Raw genomic sequence first — 21,444 nt, 5'->3', positions numbered from 1 at the left:
TAGCAACCATTTGTCTGCAGTGCTTGGCACTTCTTAGGTACCAAAAGTGTTAGCCAACTTATTTTCTTTATGCAGCTCTTACATCACCCATACTTTCAGTGATATGACAAGTCTTCTTTATTTTTCAGTGCATACTGAGAAAATAATTCACAAACCAAATGGGAATACAATTTGGTTTTCTACAAAATGTCTTTATTACACCAAATGTCTGAGATAACCAAGAGAAGTCAGGCTGTTTATTGAATATACGCTCCTTTGAAAGTTCATTCTATATTTACAAATATGAAAGAAAACAACATTTTTACCACATGAATAGACTTAATAATATAAACTGACTACAATGATCTTCTGAGGAAAAGTAGACTTGAGGGTTAAACATGAAATGAAGAGAGATGGTTGGCTCCAAGTTGAGTTGAGAGGAGACAATAGGGGGTACAGGGCTGGGATGAGAGGGTAGGGGGTACAGGGCTGGGATGAGAGGGTAGGGGGTACAGGGCTGGGAGCAGAGGGTAGGGTAGAGGAGGAGACGGTAGAGGGTACAGGGCTGGGATGAGAGGGTAGGTGGTACAGGGCTGGGATGAGAGGGTAGGGGGTACAGGCCTGGGAGCAGAGGGTAGGGTAAAGGAGGAGATGGTAGAGGGCACGGGGCTGGGATGAGAAGGTAGGAGGTACAGGGCTGGGAGCAGAGGGTAGGGTAGAGGAGGAGACGGTAGAGGGTACAGGGCTGGGAGGAGAGGGTAGGTGGTACAGGGCTGGGATGAGAGGGTAGGGGGTACAGGCCTGGGAGCAGAGGGTAGGGTAAAGGAGGAGATGGTAGAGGGCACGGGGCTGGGATGAGAAGGTAGGGGGTACAGGGCTGGGAGCAGAGGGTAGGGTAAAAGAGGAGATGGTAGAGGGTACAGGGCTGGAAGGAGAGGAGAGGGTAGGGGGTACAGGGCTGGGAGGAGAGGGTAGGGTAGAGGGTGAGAGGAGAGGGTATAGGGGTGGGATGAGAGAGTGGAGGGTATACTGTAGGTCGGGGCGAGCATAGAGTATGGGGTTGTCCCTATCACTGTCCCAGCTCCAGGAAGTTGGCCATGGGGTCGTCTCCATCACTGTCCCAGCTCCAGGAAGTTGGCCATGGGGTCGTCCTCATCACTGTCCCAGCTCCAGGAAGTTGGCCATGGGGTCGTCCTCATCACTGTCCCAGCTCCAGGAAGTTGGCCATGGGGTCGTCCTCATCACTGTCCCAGCTCCAGGAAGTTGGCCATGGGGTCGTCCTCATCACTGTCCCAGCTCCAGGAAGTTGGCCATGGGGTCGTCCTCATCACTGTCCCTGCTCCAGGAAGTTGGCCATGGGGTCGTCCTCATCACTGTCCCAGCTCCAGGAAGTTGGCCATGGGGTCGTCCTCATCACTGTCCCAGCTCCAGGAAGTTGGCCATGGGGTCGTCCTCATCACTGTCCCAGCTCCAGGAAGTTGGCCATGGGGTCGTCCTCATCACTGTCCCAGCTCCAGGAAGTTGGCCATGGGGTCGTCCTCATCACTGTCCCAGCTCCAGGAAGTTGGCCATGGGGTCGTCCTCATCACTGTCCCAGCTCCAGGAAGTTGGCCATGGGGTCGTCCTCATCACTGTCCCAGCTCCAGGAAGTTGGCCATGGGGTCGTCCTCATCACTGTCCCAGCTCCAGGAAGTTGGCCATGGGGTCGTCCTCATCACTGTCCCAGCTCCAGGAAGTTGGCCATGGGGTCGTCCTCATCACTGTCCCAGCTCCAGGAAGTTGGCCATGGGGTCGTCCTCATCACTGTCCCAGCTCCAGGAAGTTGGCCATGGGGTCGTCCTCATCACTGTCCCAGCTCCAGGAAGTTGGCCATGGGGTCGTCCTCATCACTGTCCCAGCTCCAGGAAGTTGGCCATGGGGTCGTCTTCCCTGGAGCGTTTCATCCTGAAGGCCTCCATCTCCTCCTCCGTGGGCTCCTTGATCTCCTGCAGGCTGTTGTACTTCCTCTTCCTCTCATCCACCTTCATCATCTCCTCTACCTGCTTCAGACGCACGTCCTCTGCAGCCAGAACCTGCGGAGAGAGAGAGAGAGAGGGGAGCGAGCGAGCGAGCGAGGGGGGAGCGAGAGCAGGAGGCAATGCGAGAGAGGGAGAGAGTGAAAGCGAGAGAGAGGGTGAGCAAGAGAGGAAGGGGGAGGGCGAGAGAGGGAGGGAGGGTGAGCGAGAGAGGAAGGGGGCGGGCGAGAGAGGGAGAGAGTGAAAGCGAGAGGGAGGGTGAGCGAGAGAGGAAGGGGGAGGGCGAGAGAGGGAGAGTGAAAGCGAGAGGGAGGATGAGCGAGAGAGGAAGGGGGGCGGGTGAGAGAGGGAGAGTGAAAGCGAGAGGGAGGGTGAGCGAGAGAGGAAGGGGGAGGGCGAGAGAGGGAGAGTGAAAGCGAGAGGGAGGATGAGCGAGAGAGGAAGGGGGGCGGGTGAGAGAGGGAGAGTGAAAGCGAGAGGGAGGGAGAGCGAGTGGGAGGGCGAGCGAGAGAGCGAGGGAGGGTGAGACAGAGAGAGAGAGGGAGAGCGAGACAGAGAGAGAGAGGGAGAGCGAGAGGAAGGGTGGGTGAGCGAGGGTGAGTGAAAGAGGCAGGGAGGGCGAGCGAGAGGGAGGGCGAGCGAGAGAGGGCGAGCGAGACAGAGAGAGAGAGAGGGAGGGTGAGCGAGAGAGAGAGAGGGAGGGTGAGCGAGAGAGAGAGAGAGAGGGAGGGTGAGCGAGAGAGAGAGAGCGAGGGAGGGTGAGACAGAGAGAGAGACAGAGAGAGAGACAGAGAGAGAGAGGGAGAGCGAGACAGAGAGAGAGAGGGAGAGCGAGAGGAAGGGTGGGTGAGCGAGGGAGGGTGAGTGAGAGAGGCAGGGAGGGCGAGCGAGAGGGAGGGCGAGCGAGAGAGGGCGAGCGAGACAGAGAGAGAGAGAGGGAGGGTGAGCGAGAGAGAGAGAGGGAGGGTGAGCGAGAGAGAGAGAGGGAGGGTGAGCGAGAGAGAGAGAGAGGGAGGGTGAGCGAGAGAGAGAGAGAGGGAGGGCGAGAGAGAGAGAGAGAGAGAGGGTGAGCGAGAGAGAGAGAGAGAGGGTGAGCGAGAGAGAGAGAGGGAGGGAGGGAGAGCGAGAGAGAGAGAGAGAGAGGGTGAGCGAGAGAGAGAGAGGGTGAGAGAGAGAGAGAGGGTGCGAGAGAGAGAGAGGGTGCGAGAGAGAGAGAGGGTGCGAGCGAGAGGGCGAGCGAGAGAGAGAGGGCGAGCGAGAGAGAGAGGGCGAGCGAGAGAGAGAGGGCGAGCGAGAGAGAGGGCGAGCGAGAGAGAGGGCGAGCGAGAGAGAGAGCGAGCGAGAGAGAGAGGGCGAGCGAGAGAGAGAGGGCGAGCGAGAGAGAGAGGGCGAGCGAGAGAGAGAGAGCGAGCGAGAGAGAGAGAGGGCGAGCGAGAGAGAGAGGGCGAGCGAGAGAGAGGGCGAGCGAGAGAGGGCGAGCGAGAGAGGGCGAGAGAGAGAGGGCGAGAGAGAGAGAGGGCGAGAGAGAGAGAGGGCGAGAGAGAGAGAGGGCGAGCGAGAGAGAGAGCGAGCGAGAGAGAGGGCGAGCGAGAGGGAGGGCGAGCGAGAGGGAGGGCGAGCGAGAGGGAGGGCGAGAGAGGGTGGGCGAGAGAGGGAGGGCGAGAGAGGGAGGGCGAGAGAGGGAGGGCGAGAGAGGGAGGGCGAGAGAGAGAGAGCGAGCGAGAGAGAGAGAGAGGGCGAGCGAGAGAGAGAGAGAGGGCGAGAGAGAGAGGGAGAGAGGGCGAGAGAGAGAGGGCGAGAGGGAGAGAGGGCGAGAGAGAGAGAGAGAGGGCGAGAGAGAGAGGGCGAGAGAGAGAGGGGGCGAGAGAGAGAGGGAGAGAGGGCGAGAGAGAGAAGGGCGAGAGAGAGAGAGATAGAGAGGGCGAGCGAGAGGGCGAGAGAGCGAGAGGGCGAGCGAGAGAGGGCGAGAGGGCGAGCGAGAGAGGGCGAGCGGGAGAGCGAGAGAGGGCGAGCGAGAGAGAGAGGCGCGAGCGAGAGAGAGAGGGCGAGAGAGCGAGAGAGAGAGGGCGAGCGAGAGAGAGAGGGCGAGCGAGAGAGAGAGGGCGAGCGAGAGAGAGAGGGCGAGCGAGAGAGAGAGGGCGAGCGAGCGAGAGAGGGCGAGCGAGAGAGAGAGGGCGAGCGAGAGAGAGAGCGAGAGAGAGAGGGCGAGCGAGGGCGAGCGAGAGAGAGAGGGCGAGCGAGAGAGAGAGGGCGAGCGAGAGAGAGACGGCGAGCGAGAGAGAGAGAGAGAGAGAGGGCGAGCGAGAGAGAGAGGGCGAGCGAGCGAGAGAGGGCGAGCGAGCGAGAGAGGGCGAGCGAGCGAGAGAGGGTGAGCGAGCGAGAGAGGGTGAGCGAGCGAGAGAGGGTGAAAGCGAGTGAGCCGGGGAGAGAGAGAGAGCGAGCGAGCGAGAAGGGGAGAGAGAGAGAGCGAGCGAGCGAGCCGGGGAGAGAGAGCGAGCGAGCGAGCCGGGGAGAGAGAGCGAGCGAGCGAGCCGGGGAGAGAGAGCGAGCGAGCGAGCCGGGGAGAGAGAGAGAGCGAGCGAGCCGGGGAGAGAGAGCGAGCGAGCGAGCCGGGGAGAGAGAGAGAGAGCGAGCGAGCGAGCCGGGGAGAGAGAGAGAGAGAGCGAGCGAGCGAGCCGGGGAGAGAGAGAGAGCGAGCGAGCGAGCCGGGGAGAGAGAGAGATATAGTCAGGTAGGAATACACGCAGGCCAAGGGGTCTGACTACCTAATATCATGTACATAAACACATGGGCATGCACGCAAGTCAAAGTTCACCTGGTTCAGTTTCTGTTTCTTCTTCTCCTCCTCATCCGAGTCGCTGCTGGCTGAGCCCTGCTTCTTCTTCTGCTTCTTCTTTTCTTTTAGCGTCTTCCAGTAGAGTCTTCGGCTCCTCCTCCTCAAACGGAACACAGGCTGAGGAGCTCTATACGGGGAGACACCTGTCAATCATCTCATCCCCCACAAAAAACAGTGTTGATAATCGGCTCAAACATGACTGATGAATAGTAGAATACGGAGCGTAGTTTTGATGCCAGCCTCTCCGGTGCAGTAGCTCTGTTTGACCATGGAGTGGCAGCACTTGAAGCCCCAGCAGTTCTCTCTCCATTATGACCCCCAAATACACTGCAAGGCAACAAAAAAACAAAACAGAAACCACTTTAAGTATGCTTATCTGAATAGATGCTACTGTACAGTATTAATACTGTCCTTTACTATTTTTAGACTTTATTTTTAGACTCCTCCACGAGGGGGCTGTTCAAGAACACTCCAAAAGGTTCCTGTCTACCCGGAGACCGTTCGGACTATGCTCCTCCACGAGGGGGCTGTTCAAGAACACTCCAAAAGGTTCCTGTCTAACCGGAGACCGTTCGGACTGTGCTCCTCCACGAGGGGGCTGTTCAAGAACACTCCAAAAGGTTCCTGTCTAACCGAAGACCGTTCTGACTGTGCTCATCTCTACGGGGTTAGTCGGTTCTAGACGCCTCACCGCGTGGTTCTGGAGGAGTACGTCCTCTTCGTATTTGGAGCGTGCCACAGCCTTCTCCGGTCCCTTCAGCATGGCACCGTGACGACTGTACTCCACGTAGTTCTCAGTCTGGGCCAGCAGCAGCTTTCTGGGGGAGGGGCATCCAGGTGCTCCTCACCCCCATACTGAGACACAGAACACACAGGAGTAACAGGTATTCAGTAGGACCCTCAACTAACAAGAATGAAACAGTTATTCAGTTATACCATTAACTAATGTATGACAGGGTTGGGGGGGGGGGGTCAATTCAAAGTGAATAATTTACATTGTTGAAATTCAAATTGAATTCAATCTTTAAGTAATGGATTTGGAGAATCCAAATATAAATTAGACTTGTTTTAGTTTGAATATTAAAAACATTTAATCTTTGGAATTGAAATGCAATATTTGTACATTTCCCAGTTAAAAGGAATTAATGAAATAGATGGCAGGATTTTAATAAAAATATTTCTATTTGTATTTCTATTTTTCTAGTATGGCTAGGCTGTCTAAACAGTGACTGAACCGTGAGGGAATTGAATTTCTGTTTGGGATAATATTGAATTGGGAACTGAATTCTTGGAATTTTACCTAACATTGGAATTGAGAGATTGAATTCATAGACTGACCTGGAATTAGAATGGAATTAAATATAATTTTACAGGGAGAGGGAACTGAATTGGTGGAATTAATCCAAACCCTGCTGTATGAGGAATTTGAATTCATGTTTAGTACATTGATGACACTTTTATGGGCTACACAACTTTCTTGTTTATTTACATTGAAAATGTGAATTGAAATCTTTGGTCTCTAATGACAAAAAGAGGCTGGCGAGGATGGAGTGCAGTGTATTTATTCTGTACCTTATCCAGGATAGTCTACTTCCGTTTGTCCTTGAAAACATCCTTCTGACCTGGAAGGACTGGTGCAGCAGCTCCAGCTTGGTGGGGTCGGCCTGGAGGTGCACCTCAGAGCCCTTATCATTGGCCAACCCACACAAAGACTGGAGAGATGGAGGAGATGAGGGGAGGAGAGGACGTGTGTTTAGTTCCATACAATCACTTTCCTAAACTAACTATGAAGAACATTGGCATTAGGATGCCAGCTTTATGGATACCATTTTATGAGCCTAAAACATGGGGAGAAGTTGGGGTATACCACTAATTCTCCTGGGAGATATTGAGAAATAAATGAACAAATATGGTTTAGTATGAAGACATGTAGAAACTTGTTCTCCAATAGAATTCCCAGATCACACTTGTAGGCGATGTCATGGCGACGTTAGCTTGCTAAGGTCATGTGCAGAAACACATCATATCGGGTCTAACGGTCGTGTCGCACTGAACTGCGCCGTTAAAACAAGGCACTACTTCAATAAAAAAAGCGTTGTTGACGAAAATGAAAACGTGTCCGTTTGTCACTTTCACGAGGTTGGAGTAAAAACATGTTCACATACTTAAAGGGATACTTCGGGATTTTGGCAATGAAGCCCTTGATCAGATTAACTTGTGGAAGTTGCAATTCTTGATGCACGGATCCCTTTAGCGGGATCATTTATCAACAACAACCGCTTAATTGCAGAGCGCCAAATTTAAAAAAAATTGCTAAGAATATTTATATTCATGAAATCACAAGTGCAATAAGTGCAAAACACAGCTTAGCTTGTTGTTAATCCACCTATCGTGTCAGATTTTGAAAATATGCTTAACAGCGAAAGCAATCCGAGTTTATCGATCACTAGACAAAACATTAAGAACACCTAGCAGCCATGTAGATTGGTCACGAAAGCCAGAAAAGCAATAAAATTAATCGCTTACCTTTGATGATCTTCGGATGTTTGCACTCACGAGACTCCCAATTACACAATAAATGTTCCTTTTGTTGATAAAGATTTTTTTTATATAAAAAAAACTCAATTTGTTTGGGGCGTTATGTTCAGTATTCCACAGCCTTAGGCAAGTCATCAAGGCTTGACGAAAATTCCATATAGTATCCGTAAAGGTCGTAGAAACATGTCAAACTGTGGATGTATTTCAAGGCCTACCTTCAAACTCAGTGCCTCTTTGCCTGACATCATGGGAAAACCAAAAGAAATCAGCCAAGACCTCAGAAAATAAAATTGTAGACCTCCACAAGTCTGGTTCATCCTTGGGAGCAATTTCCAAACGCCTGAAGGTACCACGTTCATCTGTACAAACAATAGTACGCAAGTATAAACACCATGGGACCACGCAGCCGTCATACCCCTCAGGAAGGAGACGCGTTCTGTCTCCTAGAGATTAACATACTTTGCTACGAAAAGTGCAAATCAATCCCAGAACAACAGCAAAGGACCTTGTAAAGATGCTGGAGGAAACAGTAAAACGAGTCCTATATCGACATAACCTGAAAGGCCGCTCAGCCAGGAAGCAGCCACTGCTCCAAAACCGCCATAAAAAAGCCAGACTACGGTTTGCAACAGCACATGGGGACAAAGATCGTACTTTTTTGAGAAATGTCCTCTGGTCTGATGAAACAAAAATAGAACTGTTTGGCCATAATGAACATCGTTATGTTTGGAGGAAAAAGAGGGAGGCTTGCAAGCCGAAGAACACCATCCCAACCGTGAAGCACAGGGGTGGCAGCATCATGTTGTGGGGGTGCTTTGCTGCAGGAGGGACTGGTGCACTTCACAAAATAGATGGCATCATGAGGAAGGAAAATTATGTGGATATTTTGAAGCAACATCTCAAGACATCAGTCAGGAAGGTAAAGCTTGGTCGCAAATGGGTCTTCCAAATGGACAATGACCCCAAGCATACTTCCAAAGTTGTGGAACAATGGCTTAAAGACAACAAAGTCAAGGTATTGATCCTATAGAACATTTGTGGGCAGAACTGAAAAAGTGTGTGCGAGCAACGAGGCCTACAAACCTGACTCAGTTACACCAGCTCTGTCAGGAGGAATGGGCCAAAATTCACCCAACTTATTGTGGGAAGCTTGTGGAAGGCTACCCAAAACATTTGACCCAAGCTAAACAATTTAAAAGGCAATGCTACCAAATACTAATTGAGTGTATGTAAACTTCTGACCCACTGGGAATGTGATGAAAGAAATAAAAGCTGAAATAAATCTATTACTATTATTCTGACGTTTCACATTCTTAAAATAAAGTGGTGATCCTAACTGACCTAACACAGGGCATTTTTACTAGGATTAATTGTCAGGAATTGTGAAAAACTTAGGTTAAATGTATTTGGCTAAGGTGTATGTAAACGTCCAACTTCAACTGTAACATGTATGACTGGACTCAGCTTAGCGATGTCTTCTCTGATATGCAGGAGGTGTTCAGAACAAGGTTAAGGGTAGAGAAAGCTTGTTGGACACTAAGAAAGCTTTGTTGTAGAGCATTTAACACAGAATTAGCAGAGGGGGCAGCTGAGTATAAGACTGTATCATCTGCATATAAATGGATGAGAGAGAGCTTCCTACTGCTTGAGCTATATTGTTGATGTAAATTGAGAAGAGCGTGGGGCCTAGGATTGAGCCTTGGGGTACTCCCTTGGTGACAGGCAGTGGCTGAGACAGCAGATTTTCTGACTTTATACACTGCACTGTTTGGGAGAGGTAGTTAGCAAACCAGGCCAAAGACCCCTCAGAGACACCATTACTCCTTAGCCCACAAGAATGGAATGGTCTACTGTATTAAAAGCTTCGGCCAAGTCAATAAAAATAGGAAACCAAGTCTAGATTTAACTTAAGCCTGCAGCTTTGATATGTGCTGAGATAAGGACAGTGCACCGTCTTGCCATACTCCCAAGTACGTGTATGATGTGACTGCCTCAAGCTCTAAACCCACATAGCTGGATGAGTCACCTAGCTACCATTAAACGAATACGTGGATTTCATTAAGTGCTACATATCCTTGTAGGGATATGTGGTTGATGGTGGAACTAGCTGGCTTGAAGTTATTGACAAAAACAAAAAGGTTGTTGGCAGGCTGGTTAGCTAACTTTGGCGACGAAGGTATGACGACAAAACTAGACCGTACAACTCACTCTAGATAAAATGCATGTTTTGCTTACCTTGACAGGATCACCAAAATTAGAGAACTTTAGAGACCTAGACTAGATTTCCTGGCTATCGACTTGTGTTTCCAACATGAACGTCCCTATTTCACAAACCAGGAAGTGACGTCATATTAATTTCAACTTCAGGCAGACAGAAAGCGGAAGAGAGTGCCAACTCGGTGCAAAATCGGTCTCCCTCCATCAGTTGGCGTTTTTTCGTTGTTTCGCCCACCATGCAAGGGTTTTTGTACGGTAGAGGTAGAATTAGGTCAACAACAAAAAAAATATGGATTATTTGCTACGTAAGGTTTATTTGATCGAATAGAAGTTTCGTAAGGCTTAAGATCTTACGAGTGTATTGATATAAGTAGGACACGTGACATCCCGGCAACTTTGATAAAAAACACTTTATATCGGCGTTGTCTGGATGGCTATGCATATTCATGTCATTAGGCTCGTGGGATAGCGTATGTCGCCATTGAATACAGGCGGTTGACGTCAACAACCTTCATCAAATATTCATAAAAAAAGGAGACAGCACGTCGTGTCGCTTTGTGGACAACAACTCCCATTGTTAGGGCGGAGAGACATGTATCTTGTCAGTATATCCATACTCTTTGCATAAGACTTCTCCAAACCGTTGCGGTTGCGCTGAGCCAGATAGTTGTATGAAGTGTTCGCCACTGAGTCGAAAGTTTATAATGACACATTTGTCCTTTTAATAATGATTAATTTAATAATTAAAAAATAAGTAAATCAGCAAATATTTTCAGCTTATCTGCTTTTCTTTTTTCAAAAGGGAAGAAAAAGTGAGCCTTAAAAAAATTACAAAAACAAAATGTTCTATTGTGAAACTTTACTTACAATATTTTTTTATACACAAAGGAGTACAGTTCAGTTCATGAGTCTTCTCAACATGGCAGCAATAAACATATCCCATGTTTCTTCAGAAAATCTATTTCTGTGTTTCATCTCTCTCAAAAAAAAAAACAGGAGGGTCCAGAGAACTCTTCGAAGTAGACCCGTTGGCAAACATCATCATCACAAAACGGAAAGAAAAAAAAAAGGGAAAAAAAATAATATAGGTTTGATACATACAAAACTAGCCAACCAAAACATATATATATATTTCTCTGCCTGGATGTCAAGTCAAGAGTGAGGCAGAAATATTTGTTGACACATTATTAGGCAAGCCATGTAAAAATGGTAGTGCTTCTGTTAGGGAATTCAGTACATCATGTTGTCATTTAGTTGGTGTTGGACCCAATTGATTGTATTAAAAGGCTGAATATTCAGAATTTTAAGGCCAATTGTCCAGTGATTCTCATGTTGACATTCTAAATTCTAAACATCAATTTAACCAAATTGTAAAATTCATGAAAATGTTCTAATTTCATTTAAAAAGCATTAGATGAGACTCATGGGAAGGTTTGTTATTTCATGGAATTTAACCATAACCAGCAACCAAACAAACTGGACCCGTGTGTTTTGTGCGTTGGAAGTGTGCTGCTACATGTTCGAATGCCGAACATATACAGCAGAACATTACACAAAATGTATGAACTGAAGGTCTCGGGAACAACCTTTCTAGAATGTGGAGAAGTTTCAGAACGCTTCACAGCTTCATTGTGATGATAAACCATCTTGTTGGAAAAGCTGCCCGATGAATCAACATTAGTTATGACAGAAAACATGACACATTCTGCTTGGCTCTTCAGTTAACCAACAGAGATGATAAACCATGTATTTTAGTGATGCAGACAACCAGCCTTCAGCGAGACGATGCAGTCTATATACTAAGGGGTTTGTGTTAAATGTTTACAGCACCACAACAGTCAATTCAGAAGTATAAAACTCTACTTTTTAAAACTCAAAAACACTGTTCTTTATTCTACAACAGCAGACAAGTGCGTGCACTCAAACATACACCACGTTCACTCACGATATAAACTTTCGCATCATCTCCCAAACAGACAACACATTTTTCTACCAGATGTGATCATTGAATGACCTATGATGATGGAACATGGTGATGGAATCAAAGAACTAGAATTTGTTCTAATTCTGTGGATGGAACGGTAACCTAAAGCCATAAAGTAAGGTCAAAACATTGATGTACACACAACTAACAGGAGTGATGTTCTGAACTCTTGGAATGTTTCTGTTTGTCCAGCCATAACCATCTTAACATAATGAACAATCTGGGATCTTAATTATGGATTGAGAGTTTTATCATCATAATCTTTCGCTGTAGACAAAAAGTGTTTTCTTTACCGTTTACAAGAGATGCACTTTAGATTTCAAGATTGAGTTGATTTGTAACACAGTTATATATCCAAACCAGAAGTTGGTTATGCCGTTTTATAATCAGTGATCATTGAGAGCATATCGTTCATTATTCTTGATAACTGGTGTCAGGGAAATTGCAAGATTATGTTATAATGCTTGTATTGCATTATAATGGTTGTTTTATTCGACAGAATAGAGTGTTCTGTGAACTATTGTGTGTGTGTTATACTGAGGAGGGCCTCTATGAGATAACACTGACGGAGGAGATTTACGATGTCTTTGGGTGATAAAACCTAAAGAGCATTCCAGATAACATGAGTTAATGTTTGTGCTCTATACCGTATCAGGAAGAGATGGTTCCAGTTTGGAGTAGGAGGGCCAGACACTGGTCTATACAATGAAAACTGTTGACACAGCAGATGCTGTCTGCTATGTATTATAGATATCTTTCATACAAATCTTAACCTTGTGACCATTCTATGTATCTGTTGTTCGTCATATAGGTTGAAAGGGGTGTATCTTGGCAATAAAAAATCTTTGCACTTTTGTTTTATCACCCTCAATGGATCATTAGAAATTGTGAATTGTTGAAAGTCATTGCAAAGCTCTTATTATTAAAGATGTAGTTTAAGTATAACTCTGACTTGTGTGATAAGTTTGTCTCTCCTCATTTGATAGACGCGAACATGACATGCAGGTTAAAATAACAAAACCAACTGTGATCCAACTATATTCATTTTGGGACAGGTCAAAATACACATGAAACGTTCATGGACAATAAGTTGGATAGCTGTTGTTAGCTAGTTTGTCCTGGAAGATGAACAGTGGGTTGTTATTTTACCTTCTCATGCATGTGTGTTCCCATTCTTAGGTGGTCCTTTGGAGAACCTTGACCCAGGTCATACAACAATTGTGTGTATCTCCATTCCGGCGTATAATCCACAAATAAAAAGGAAAACCTAGTAAGTTATCTTTGATTAATATCTCCAGGTTTCTCCTTTCAAGCAAACACGTGGGGTTGTATCATCATGTAAATCAATAAGGAGACAGGAGACGTGAGATTTACAGCGTGTCTCAAATAGAACCAAGTTCTATTTCAGCGCTTGGCATCAAAGACGTTAGTTGACGCGCGCAAGCAGTGTGGATGAAAATATTGAATTTGTACATTTATTTTGCAATGGTCACACACGCAACATGTCCGGTATAGTCAGGGTGTGGCTGAGTGAGGCTGCCGATCCTTTTTTGTTTTCCAATTGTAAAATAAAACTAAAATGTAAACTTTTAAGAGAAGAAAAACAGCACCAGTCACTAATAACATACGACAGATGGACCAGAGGCTGACCAGAGCAGATACTAATAACATATCAACAGATGGACCAGAGGCTGACCAGAGCAGATACTAATAACATACGACAGATGGACCAGAGGCTGACCAGAGCAGATACTAATAACATACGACAGATGGACCAGAGGCTGACCAGAGCAGATACTAATAACATACAACAGATGGACCAGAGGCTGACCAGAGCAGATACTAATAACATACGACAGATGGACCAGAGGCTGACCAGAGCAGATACTAATAACATATCAACAGATGGACCAGAGGCTGACCAGAGCAGATACTAATAACATACAACAGATGGACCAGAGGCTGACCAGAGCAGATACTAATAACATACAACAGATGGACCAGAGGCTGACCAGAGCAGATACTAATAACATACAACAGATGGACCAGAGGCTGACCAGAGCAGTCCTCCCAGCCCCTTAGCACAGCAGTTTATATCCCACACTGTGCTATGCTGGGCATAGGAAGGCAATGCAGTGCGAACACAAAGGCAGCTTCGTATTTCGCTTGGCACCACCAGGACAATCTCTTTCTCATTGTCAGTCCATCAGAATGTCACTAGAGAGATGAGAGCTAGAGAAAAAGTATTTTCGTAGAGATGGAAGAAGGAATGGAAGACAAGGGGGAGGGATGTAAACAGAGTTCATTTCTCTTCATCCTCCACCCTTCCCCAATCCTCCTCCTCTACCTCCCCCTCATCGTCTGGCTCCTCCTCCATGTAGTCCCCCCAGGTGTCATACACATCTCCCCCTTCCTCCTCTCCTAGTCTGCCCTCATACTGCTCATCTTCCTCCTCAACTACCTCCATCGCCTCTCCTTCCTCCTCGTCCTCTTCTTCATCCTCCTCTGCATCCTCTTCTAATCCACCCACCTGTCCGTCTTCCAGCTCTCCATTCTCCTCCTCCTCTTTCACGTCCTTGTAGGAGGGGGGAGAAGGAAGGGAGAAGTGCAGTATTTGACTATCAGACATGTAGGGACTGCTAGGGGGTCCGTAGGAGGAGGTATTGGAGTTCTGGGAGGTGTTGAGGAACAAGCTCCCTGTAGGGGGCAGTAGCGAGTCCTGGGTCAGATCTGGGGCAGCTGTGGAGGGGATAGAACCAGCAGTGGTGGAACCAGGCCTGGGTGGGACCAGACCCAGGGGGTGGGGGAGAGGCATGCCCCCAGGAGGTACGTACTCCCTGATCTCCCCTGGTTCCAGGGGCTCGGGTCCACAGGGGTCGTGATCGTTGCAGGCGAGCCGCCCATCTATCTTAGAGATGAAGAGCAAGCCCTCACGGTGCTGCGTGCAAAAGGAGCTGGGACACATCTCACAGAAGGAGGCCGCCTCATGACCGCAGATGTCACACTGGTGCCAGGGGCACTCCCAACGGCCTTAGAGTAGACACAGAATCAGTGTTACAACAGAGATCATCAGACACATTCCTGTACCACAGATCCTTACAGTCCTTCAGGAAACTCCAGCTTTGAGGCTTGAACAAAAAGCAAAAACTACTAAAATGACTTCTTTCCTTCTCCGATGTACTAAATCAACTACAAATAGACAATACAATAGGCCTAGGGTTTCAAGCTCTGGTTGATTTCATATTTAATGATATTGAATTGTGTTTGGTTGTCAAAGCAACCAAATATGAACATTTAAAGGAGATGCATCTTCTGTTTGTATAATTCCATCTGTGCCACTGACAGTCTGGCTTTAATTCCAGTTGGTCTACAAATGAATAAATGATATGTTGGATTCACGTTTCCATCTCAACCAAAAATCAAAGTTGAAAGAATTAAAGGCCAGACTAAATCAGTGGTACAGATGGAACTATCCAAGCAGAAGAGACATGTCCTTCAAAATGTTGATATTTGGTTGTGTTCACAACTCAACACATTTCAAATTCACTTTTAAAAATACAATAAATAGCCTATTAATTAACTTCTCAACAAGTTACCAGATTATATGTTGGATTCATGTCTCCAACTCAATCATGAATGGGATTAAGCCAGCGGCTCAGATAAAACTTTCCAAAACGTAGATATATGTCCTTTAAAATGTTGATATTTGGTTGCATTGTCAACCAAACACAATTCAATATTAGTTAAAGACATGCTCCGGTACTTTGGCGACTAGTAAGTATTTTTTTTATTTTTTTTTTAACCTCACGCTTTGAGCTGGATGTGTCAATGTGTAGTTTATACATGCATAATCTATTAGCAAAATTACTGTTTTACCTGAATTAGCCACGAAATCCCTAGTTTGAATGCGACTGTTTTCTGAAATTCTCCCTACATTTACCCTCAAGTGGACCAACACCCTAGCATTTTGAGTTTCAGCCAATTAGCTCCAGCCCCTCACCATTTGAGTGACAGCTAGCAAGACGCACACACAGTAGAGCGAGAGAGCAATGACACAGTAGAGCGAGAGAGCAATGACACAGTAGAGCGAGAGAGCAATGACACAGTAGAGCGAGAGAGCAATGGCACAGTAGAGCGAGAGAGCAATGGCACAGTAGAGCGAGAGAGCAATGGCACAGTAGAGCGAGAGAGCAATGGCACAGTAGAGCGAGAGAGCAATGGCACAGTAGAGCGAGAGAGCAATGGCACAGTAGAGCGAGAGAGCAATGACAGTAGAGCGAGAGAGCAATGGCACAGTAGAGCGAGAGAGCAATGGCACAGTAGAGCGAGAGAGCAATGACAGTAGAGCGAGAGAGCAATGGCACAGTAGAGCGAGAGAGCAATGGCACAGTAGAGCGAGAGAGCAATGACAGTAGAGCGAGAGAGCAATGACATGCTGGACTTTCAGAACTACTGGCTAAACAGTATACAAAAGTACCAGAGAATATCTTTATGGCTATCTTACAAACTAATGTAAAATTCGACCTTAAAATGAGTAAAACATTTATGGCCACATTTTGAGAATACTGTAACTACATATTTATTCTTATGTAATCATATAAAGCTGGTTGTGCTTTGAGATGGTTGAAAGCATAGTGATAAACACATAGGAAATTCAACTACATTATTTTTGAGTGGGTGAATATAGGTTTTAATCTCATTGATCAACGTCTCAACCAAATATGACGTAAATATCCACATTGAAATGTCGTTGAGTGCCCAGTGGGAAGTTACACACCCCACCCCATGTCCAAATCCCTTGCTGATGAGTTCTAATGACACAAAAATCTACAGGCAAGTCCCATACAAAATCACACACAATATAACAGCCATTTTGTGTCAAAGACTTTCCATGGGGGAGGTGGTTTCTCGCCCCTTCACTCACCTGCAGGTCTCTTGGCCAGGTTGAGACAGTCTGCATGGTAGACCTTGGGACATCCTGGCTTCTTACAGGACACGATTTGTCCTCCGTCCCCACAGCTGAAACACCCGTCCTCCCTCTCCTTCGTCACCTCCAGCTGAGGCTTCTTCTTCACCAGAACCTTCTTCTTGCCCTCCTTTAGTTCCCTTCCTTCCCGTGCTTTAGACAGCTGGTTCTGGGAGACAGACACACGTACACACAGGCCATTACTTTAGACTGCTATATTCACCAGTCTACCTTTAGGCTGCTATATTCCCCAGTCTACCTTTAGGCTGCTATATTCCCCAGTCTACCTTTAGGCTGCTATATTCCCCAGTCTACCTTTAGGCTGCTATATTCACCAGTCTACCTTTAGGCTGCTATATTCACCAGTCTACCTTTAGGCTGCTATATTCACCAGTCTACCTTTAGGCTGCTATATTCACCAGTCTACCTTTAGGCTGCTATATTCACCAGTCTACCTTTAGGCTGCTATATTCACCAGTCTACCTTTAGGCTGCTATATTCACCAGTCTACCTTTAGGCTGCTATATTCACCAGTCTACCTTTAGGCTGCTATATTCACCAGTCTACCTTTAGGCTGCTATATTCACCAGTCTACCTTTAGGCTGCTATATTCACCAGTCTACCTTTAGGCTGCTATATTCACCAGTCTACCTTTAGGCTGCTATATTCACCAGTCTGCCTTTAGGCTGCTATATTCACCAGTCTGCCTTTAGGCTGCTATATTCACCAGTCTGCCTTTAGGCTGCTATATTCACCAGTCTACCTTTAGGCTGCTATATTCACCAGTCTACCTTTAGGCTGCTATATTCACCAGTCTGCCTTTAGGCTGCTATATTCACCAGTCTACCTTCAGGCTGCTATATTCACCAGTCTGCCTTTAGGCTGCTATATTCACCAGTCTACCTTTAGGCTGCTATATTCACCAGTCTACCTTTAGGCTGCTATATTCACCAGTCTACCTTTAGGCTGCTATATTCACCAGTCTACCTTTAGACTGCTATATTCACCAGTCTACCTTTACTTTTTATGGTATAACTCATCATCACACAGTAAACAACTAAAAGCACTTACTGTAGATCTTTTTAGATAAATTCAAATGTTTTGTATGTTGACATTTGTCAGTCTCAGAGCCTTACCTTTGGTCGGACCCCCAGGAACCCGGAACAGTTGGGCGCTCCACATTTACACACCGTCTTCCCGTTACCAAGACACTCCAGGTTGTAGTTGAAGGTCAGCTCCACACCTGCACACAAATAAAAACACACTGCCAGGTTCTGTACAGGTAGCTTTACAAATTACAAAGATACTTTTGGTCACAAGCCCTAGTGCCTGAGGAATGGAAATGGAACCGGGCCCCAGGAGTTAGTTACAGAAATGGAACCGGGCTCCAGGAGTTAGTTACAGTAGTGGAACCGGCCTCCAGGAGTTAGTTACAGAAGTGGAACCGGGCTCCAGGAGTTAGTTACAGAAGTGGAACCGGGCCCCAGGAGTTAGTTACAGTAATGGAACCGGGCTCCAGGAGTTAGTTACAGTAATGGAACCGGGCTCCAGGAGTTAGTTACAGAAATGGAACCGGGCTCCAGGAGTTAGTAACAGAAATGGAACCGGGCTCCAGGAGTTAGTAACAGAAATGGAACCGGGCTCCAGGAGTTAGTTACAGAAATGGAACCGGGCCCCAGGAGTTAGTTACAGTAATGGAACCGGCCTCCAGGAGTTAGTTACAGAAGTGGAACCGGGCTCCAGGAGTTAGTTACAGAAGTGGAACCGGGCCCCAGGAGTTAGTTACAGTAATGGAACCGGGCTCCAGGAGTTAGTTACAGTAATGGAACCGGGCTCCAGGAGTTAGTTACAGAAATGGAACCGGGCTCCAGGAGTTAGTAACAGAAATGGAACCGGGCTCCAGGAGTTAGTAACAGAAATGGAACCGGGCTCCAGGAGTTAGTTACAGAAATGGAACCGGGCCCCAGGAGTTAGTTACAGTAATGGAACCGGGCTCCAGGAGTTAGTAACAGAAATGGAACCGGGCCCCAGGAGTTAGTTACAGAAATGGAACCGGGCCCCAGGAGTTAGTTACAGTAATGGAACCGGGCTCCAGGAGTTAGTTACAGAAATGGAACCGGGCTCCAGGAGTTAGTAACAGAAATGGAACCGGGCCCCAGGAGTTAGTTACAGAAATGGAACCGGGCCCCAGGAGTTAGTTACAGAAATGGAACCGGGCTCCAGGAGTTAGTTACAGAAATGGAACCGGGCCCCAGGAGTTAGTTACAGAAATGGAACCGGGCTCCAGTAGGTTTGTTAGTACTTCCTCTGACCTTTGGGGATGTCCTCCAGGGCAAAGAGCCCCACCCTGGTGTCTCCGTTTACCGTCCACTTCTGGGTCTCACAGTTGGGCTGGCAGCAGTGATTCATGAACCTCGCCTGGTTCCCCTTGGGTCCAGCGTCTATGATCCGGTCCTTGTCCAGAGTGAGCATGTAGAAGTTACAGATGTCATTCTCTTGAGCATGTTTGATCCTGGCTCTGCACTCCTCCTCGTCTATCACCTCCCCCACGTACTCATTCACAAATGCACCCTGAGAGAGAGGGAGGAGAGCACAGACTCAGGTTATAATCCAGTTGATACACAACCCCTTTTACACCAGACACAGCGGTATGGAGGCTAAATATACTACTGTATGTCCACATCTTAAAACAGGATATTCAAGGATAAGCAGGTAAAAAGAGCCTTGGAATTGAATTGAAAATACTTGATTTATCCCACAAGGGGATAATTATGTAGGCAGCCATGCACAACTGTAGTGGGACAAGGTTCTCTAAACAAAACAAACACAAGGGGAACTGTTTTGTGTTGTAGTTTGATGCCCTAGTCTGTACCTTCTTGATGTCGGAGACGCCCCGTAGCCCCCAGCCTCGTGACAAGGTCCTGAAGATCTCCACCTGGGTGTACTGTCTCTTGGTGTAACTCTGGTTCAGACACCTCTCCCCTGCCAAACACACCTGAGGGTTGCACTCATACATCAACATGCGGTTGATACACTCTGAGTCAATGCCACACGGGTTCTCATCAGACGCCTTGCAGTTACAGCGCGGCACATCCGATAGGTCCGCCGTGATGATCTGGACCTTGCCAATTGGTCGGTTCACCTGAGAAGAATAAGCACTTGAGATAAGCGGATGCAATTCAAACTTGTGTGTGAATTATGCATGGTGAAGGTTTAAAGGGGCGGTACCTTGATGTGTCTGTAGGGAGAAGGTTTAAAGGGGCGGTACCTTGATGTGTCTGTAGGGAGAAGGTTTAAAGGGGCGGTACCTTGATGTGTCTGTAGGGAGAAGGTTTAAAGGGGCGGTACCTTGATGTGTCTGTAGGGAGAAGGTTTAAAGAGGCGGTACCTTGATGTGTCTGTAGGGAGGAGGTTTAAAGGGGCGGTACCTTGATGTGTCTGTAGGGAAGAGGTTTAAAGGGGCGGTACCTTGATGTGTCTGTAGGGAGGAGGTTTAAAGGGGCGGTACCTTGATGTGTCTGTAGGGAGGAGGTTTAAAGGGGCGGGACCTTGATGTGTCTGTAGGGCGAAGATTTAAAGGGGCGGTACCTTGATGTGTCTGTAGGGAGGAGGTTTAAAGGGGCGGTACCTTGATGTGTCTGTAGGGAGAAGGTTTAAAGGGGCGGTACCTTGATGTGTCTGTAGGGAGGAGGTTTAAAGGGGCGGTACCTTGATGTGTCTGTAGGGAGGAGGTTTAAAGGGGCGGTACCTTGATGTGTCTGTAGGGAGGAGGTTTAAAGGGGCGGTACCTTGATGTGTCTGTAGGGAGGAGGTTTAAAGGGGCGGTACCTTGATGTGTCTGTAGGGAGGAGGTTTAAAGGGGCGGTACCTTGATGTGTCTGTAGGGAGAAGGTTTAAAGGGGCGGTACCTTGATGTGTCTGTAGGGAGGAGGTTTAAAGGGGCGGTACCTTGATGTGTCTGTAGGGAGAAGGTTTAAAGGGGCGGTACCTTGATGTGTCTGTAGGGAGAAGGTTTAAAGGGGCGGTACCTTGATGTGTCTGTAGGGAGGAGGTTTCTTGTCATTCCTCTTGTCCTCCTGAAGCTGTCTCATCTCCTTCTCAGCCTGAAGCGCTATAAACCGCTCAGCTGTTTCATTCAGAGCTGAAAGGAAACGGAAGTTAGATTTATCAGCTAGCTAATATATCTCAAATGGTAAGCTTTCAGCCCTGCCATGTGGTACCTGGAAACATCTCTGTTGTTTAAGACTTAGGAAAGGCTCTTTGGCATTTCTTTCTAAAATGAAGTCTATTGTTTGTTATATATTCTATTATAACCAGGTAAAGGAGGTTTCTTTCTAACCTTTCTTGTAGATGGCGTCACAACCCTTCCCCATCTTGTCCTTGTTGTTGGCATCTCCCTCCATGTAAGGGAAGACTCTGGCCTGATAGGTCCAGGCGTAGTCCTTAGAACCAAAGAACTGAACAGGGAACTCCCCCACCTCGTGTTTCATACGGAGGATCTTCTCTGGGATGTTCTTAGGAAGACACACCTCCGCAGGCCACCACCTGAACAAAGGAAAGGAGATTTTACATGATATATTGTGAATACAAAACATTAGGAACACCTGCTCTTCCATAACATAGACTGACCAGGTGAATCAAGGTGAAAGCTATGATCCATTATTGATGTCACTTGTTAAATCCACTTCAATCAGTGCAGATGAAGGGGAGGAGACAGGTCAAAGAAGGATTTTTAAGCCTTGAGACATGGATTGTGTATGTCTGCAATTCAGAGGGTGACTGGGCAAGACAAAAGTTAAGTTCCTTTGAACAGGGTATGGTAGCAGGTGCCAAGCGCACCGGTTTGTATCAAGAACTGCAACACTGCTGGGTTTCACACTCAACAGTTTCCTGTGTTTATCAAGAATGG

At 47.2% G+C, this 21,444-nt stretch overlaps 1 protein-coding gene and 1 pseudogene across 2 annotated transcripts in view; both read right to left on the bottom strand.

Moving 5' to 3' along the window:
* Positions 1-196: 196 nt before the first annotated feature.
* LOC139581943 (pre-mRNA-splicing factor SLU7-like) lies at positions 197-6,813 on the bottom strand (annotated as a pseudogene).
* Positions 6,814-10,429: 3,616 nt separating this feature from the next.
* Positions 10,430-21,444, bottom strand: part of LOC139581727 (histone-lysine N-methyltransferase, H3 lysine-36 specific-like) — a 38,772-nt gene continuing 27,757 nt past the window's right edge. For both annotated transcript variants that reach the window (XM_071411797.1, XM_071411796.1), the window contains exons 19-25: positions 20,875-21,080; positions 20,564-20,676; positions 19,408-19,677; positions 18,848-19,106; positions 17,672-17,778; positions 16,494-16,704; positions 10,430-14,599 (exon numbers count right to left, since the gene is read on the bottom strand). In XM_071411797.1, coding sequence (XP_071267898.1) covers positions 13,872-14,599; positions 16,494-16,704; positions 17,672-17,778; positions 18,848-19,106; positions 19,408-19,677; positions 20,564-20,676; positions 20,875-21,080 — 1,894 coding nt within the window. In that variant the 3' untranslated portion in view covers positions 10,430-13,871. The remainder of the gene's footprint in view (positions 14,600-16,493; positions 16,705-17,671; positions 17,779-18,847; positions 19,107-19,407; positions 19,678-20,563; positions 20,677-20,874; positions 21,081-21,444) is intronic.

This window comes from Salvelinus alpinus, chromosome 7 (genome assembly GCF_045679555.1).
Source record: "Salvelinus alpinus chromosome 7, SLU_Salpinus.1, whole genome shotgun sequence".
In the NCBI taxonomy this organism is placed as follows: Eukaryota; Metazoa; Chordata; class Actinopteri; order Salmoniformes; family Salmonidae; genus Salvelinus; species Salvelinus alpinus.
This window is presented reverse-complemented; position numbering and strand designations above follow the sequence as displayed.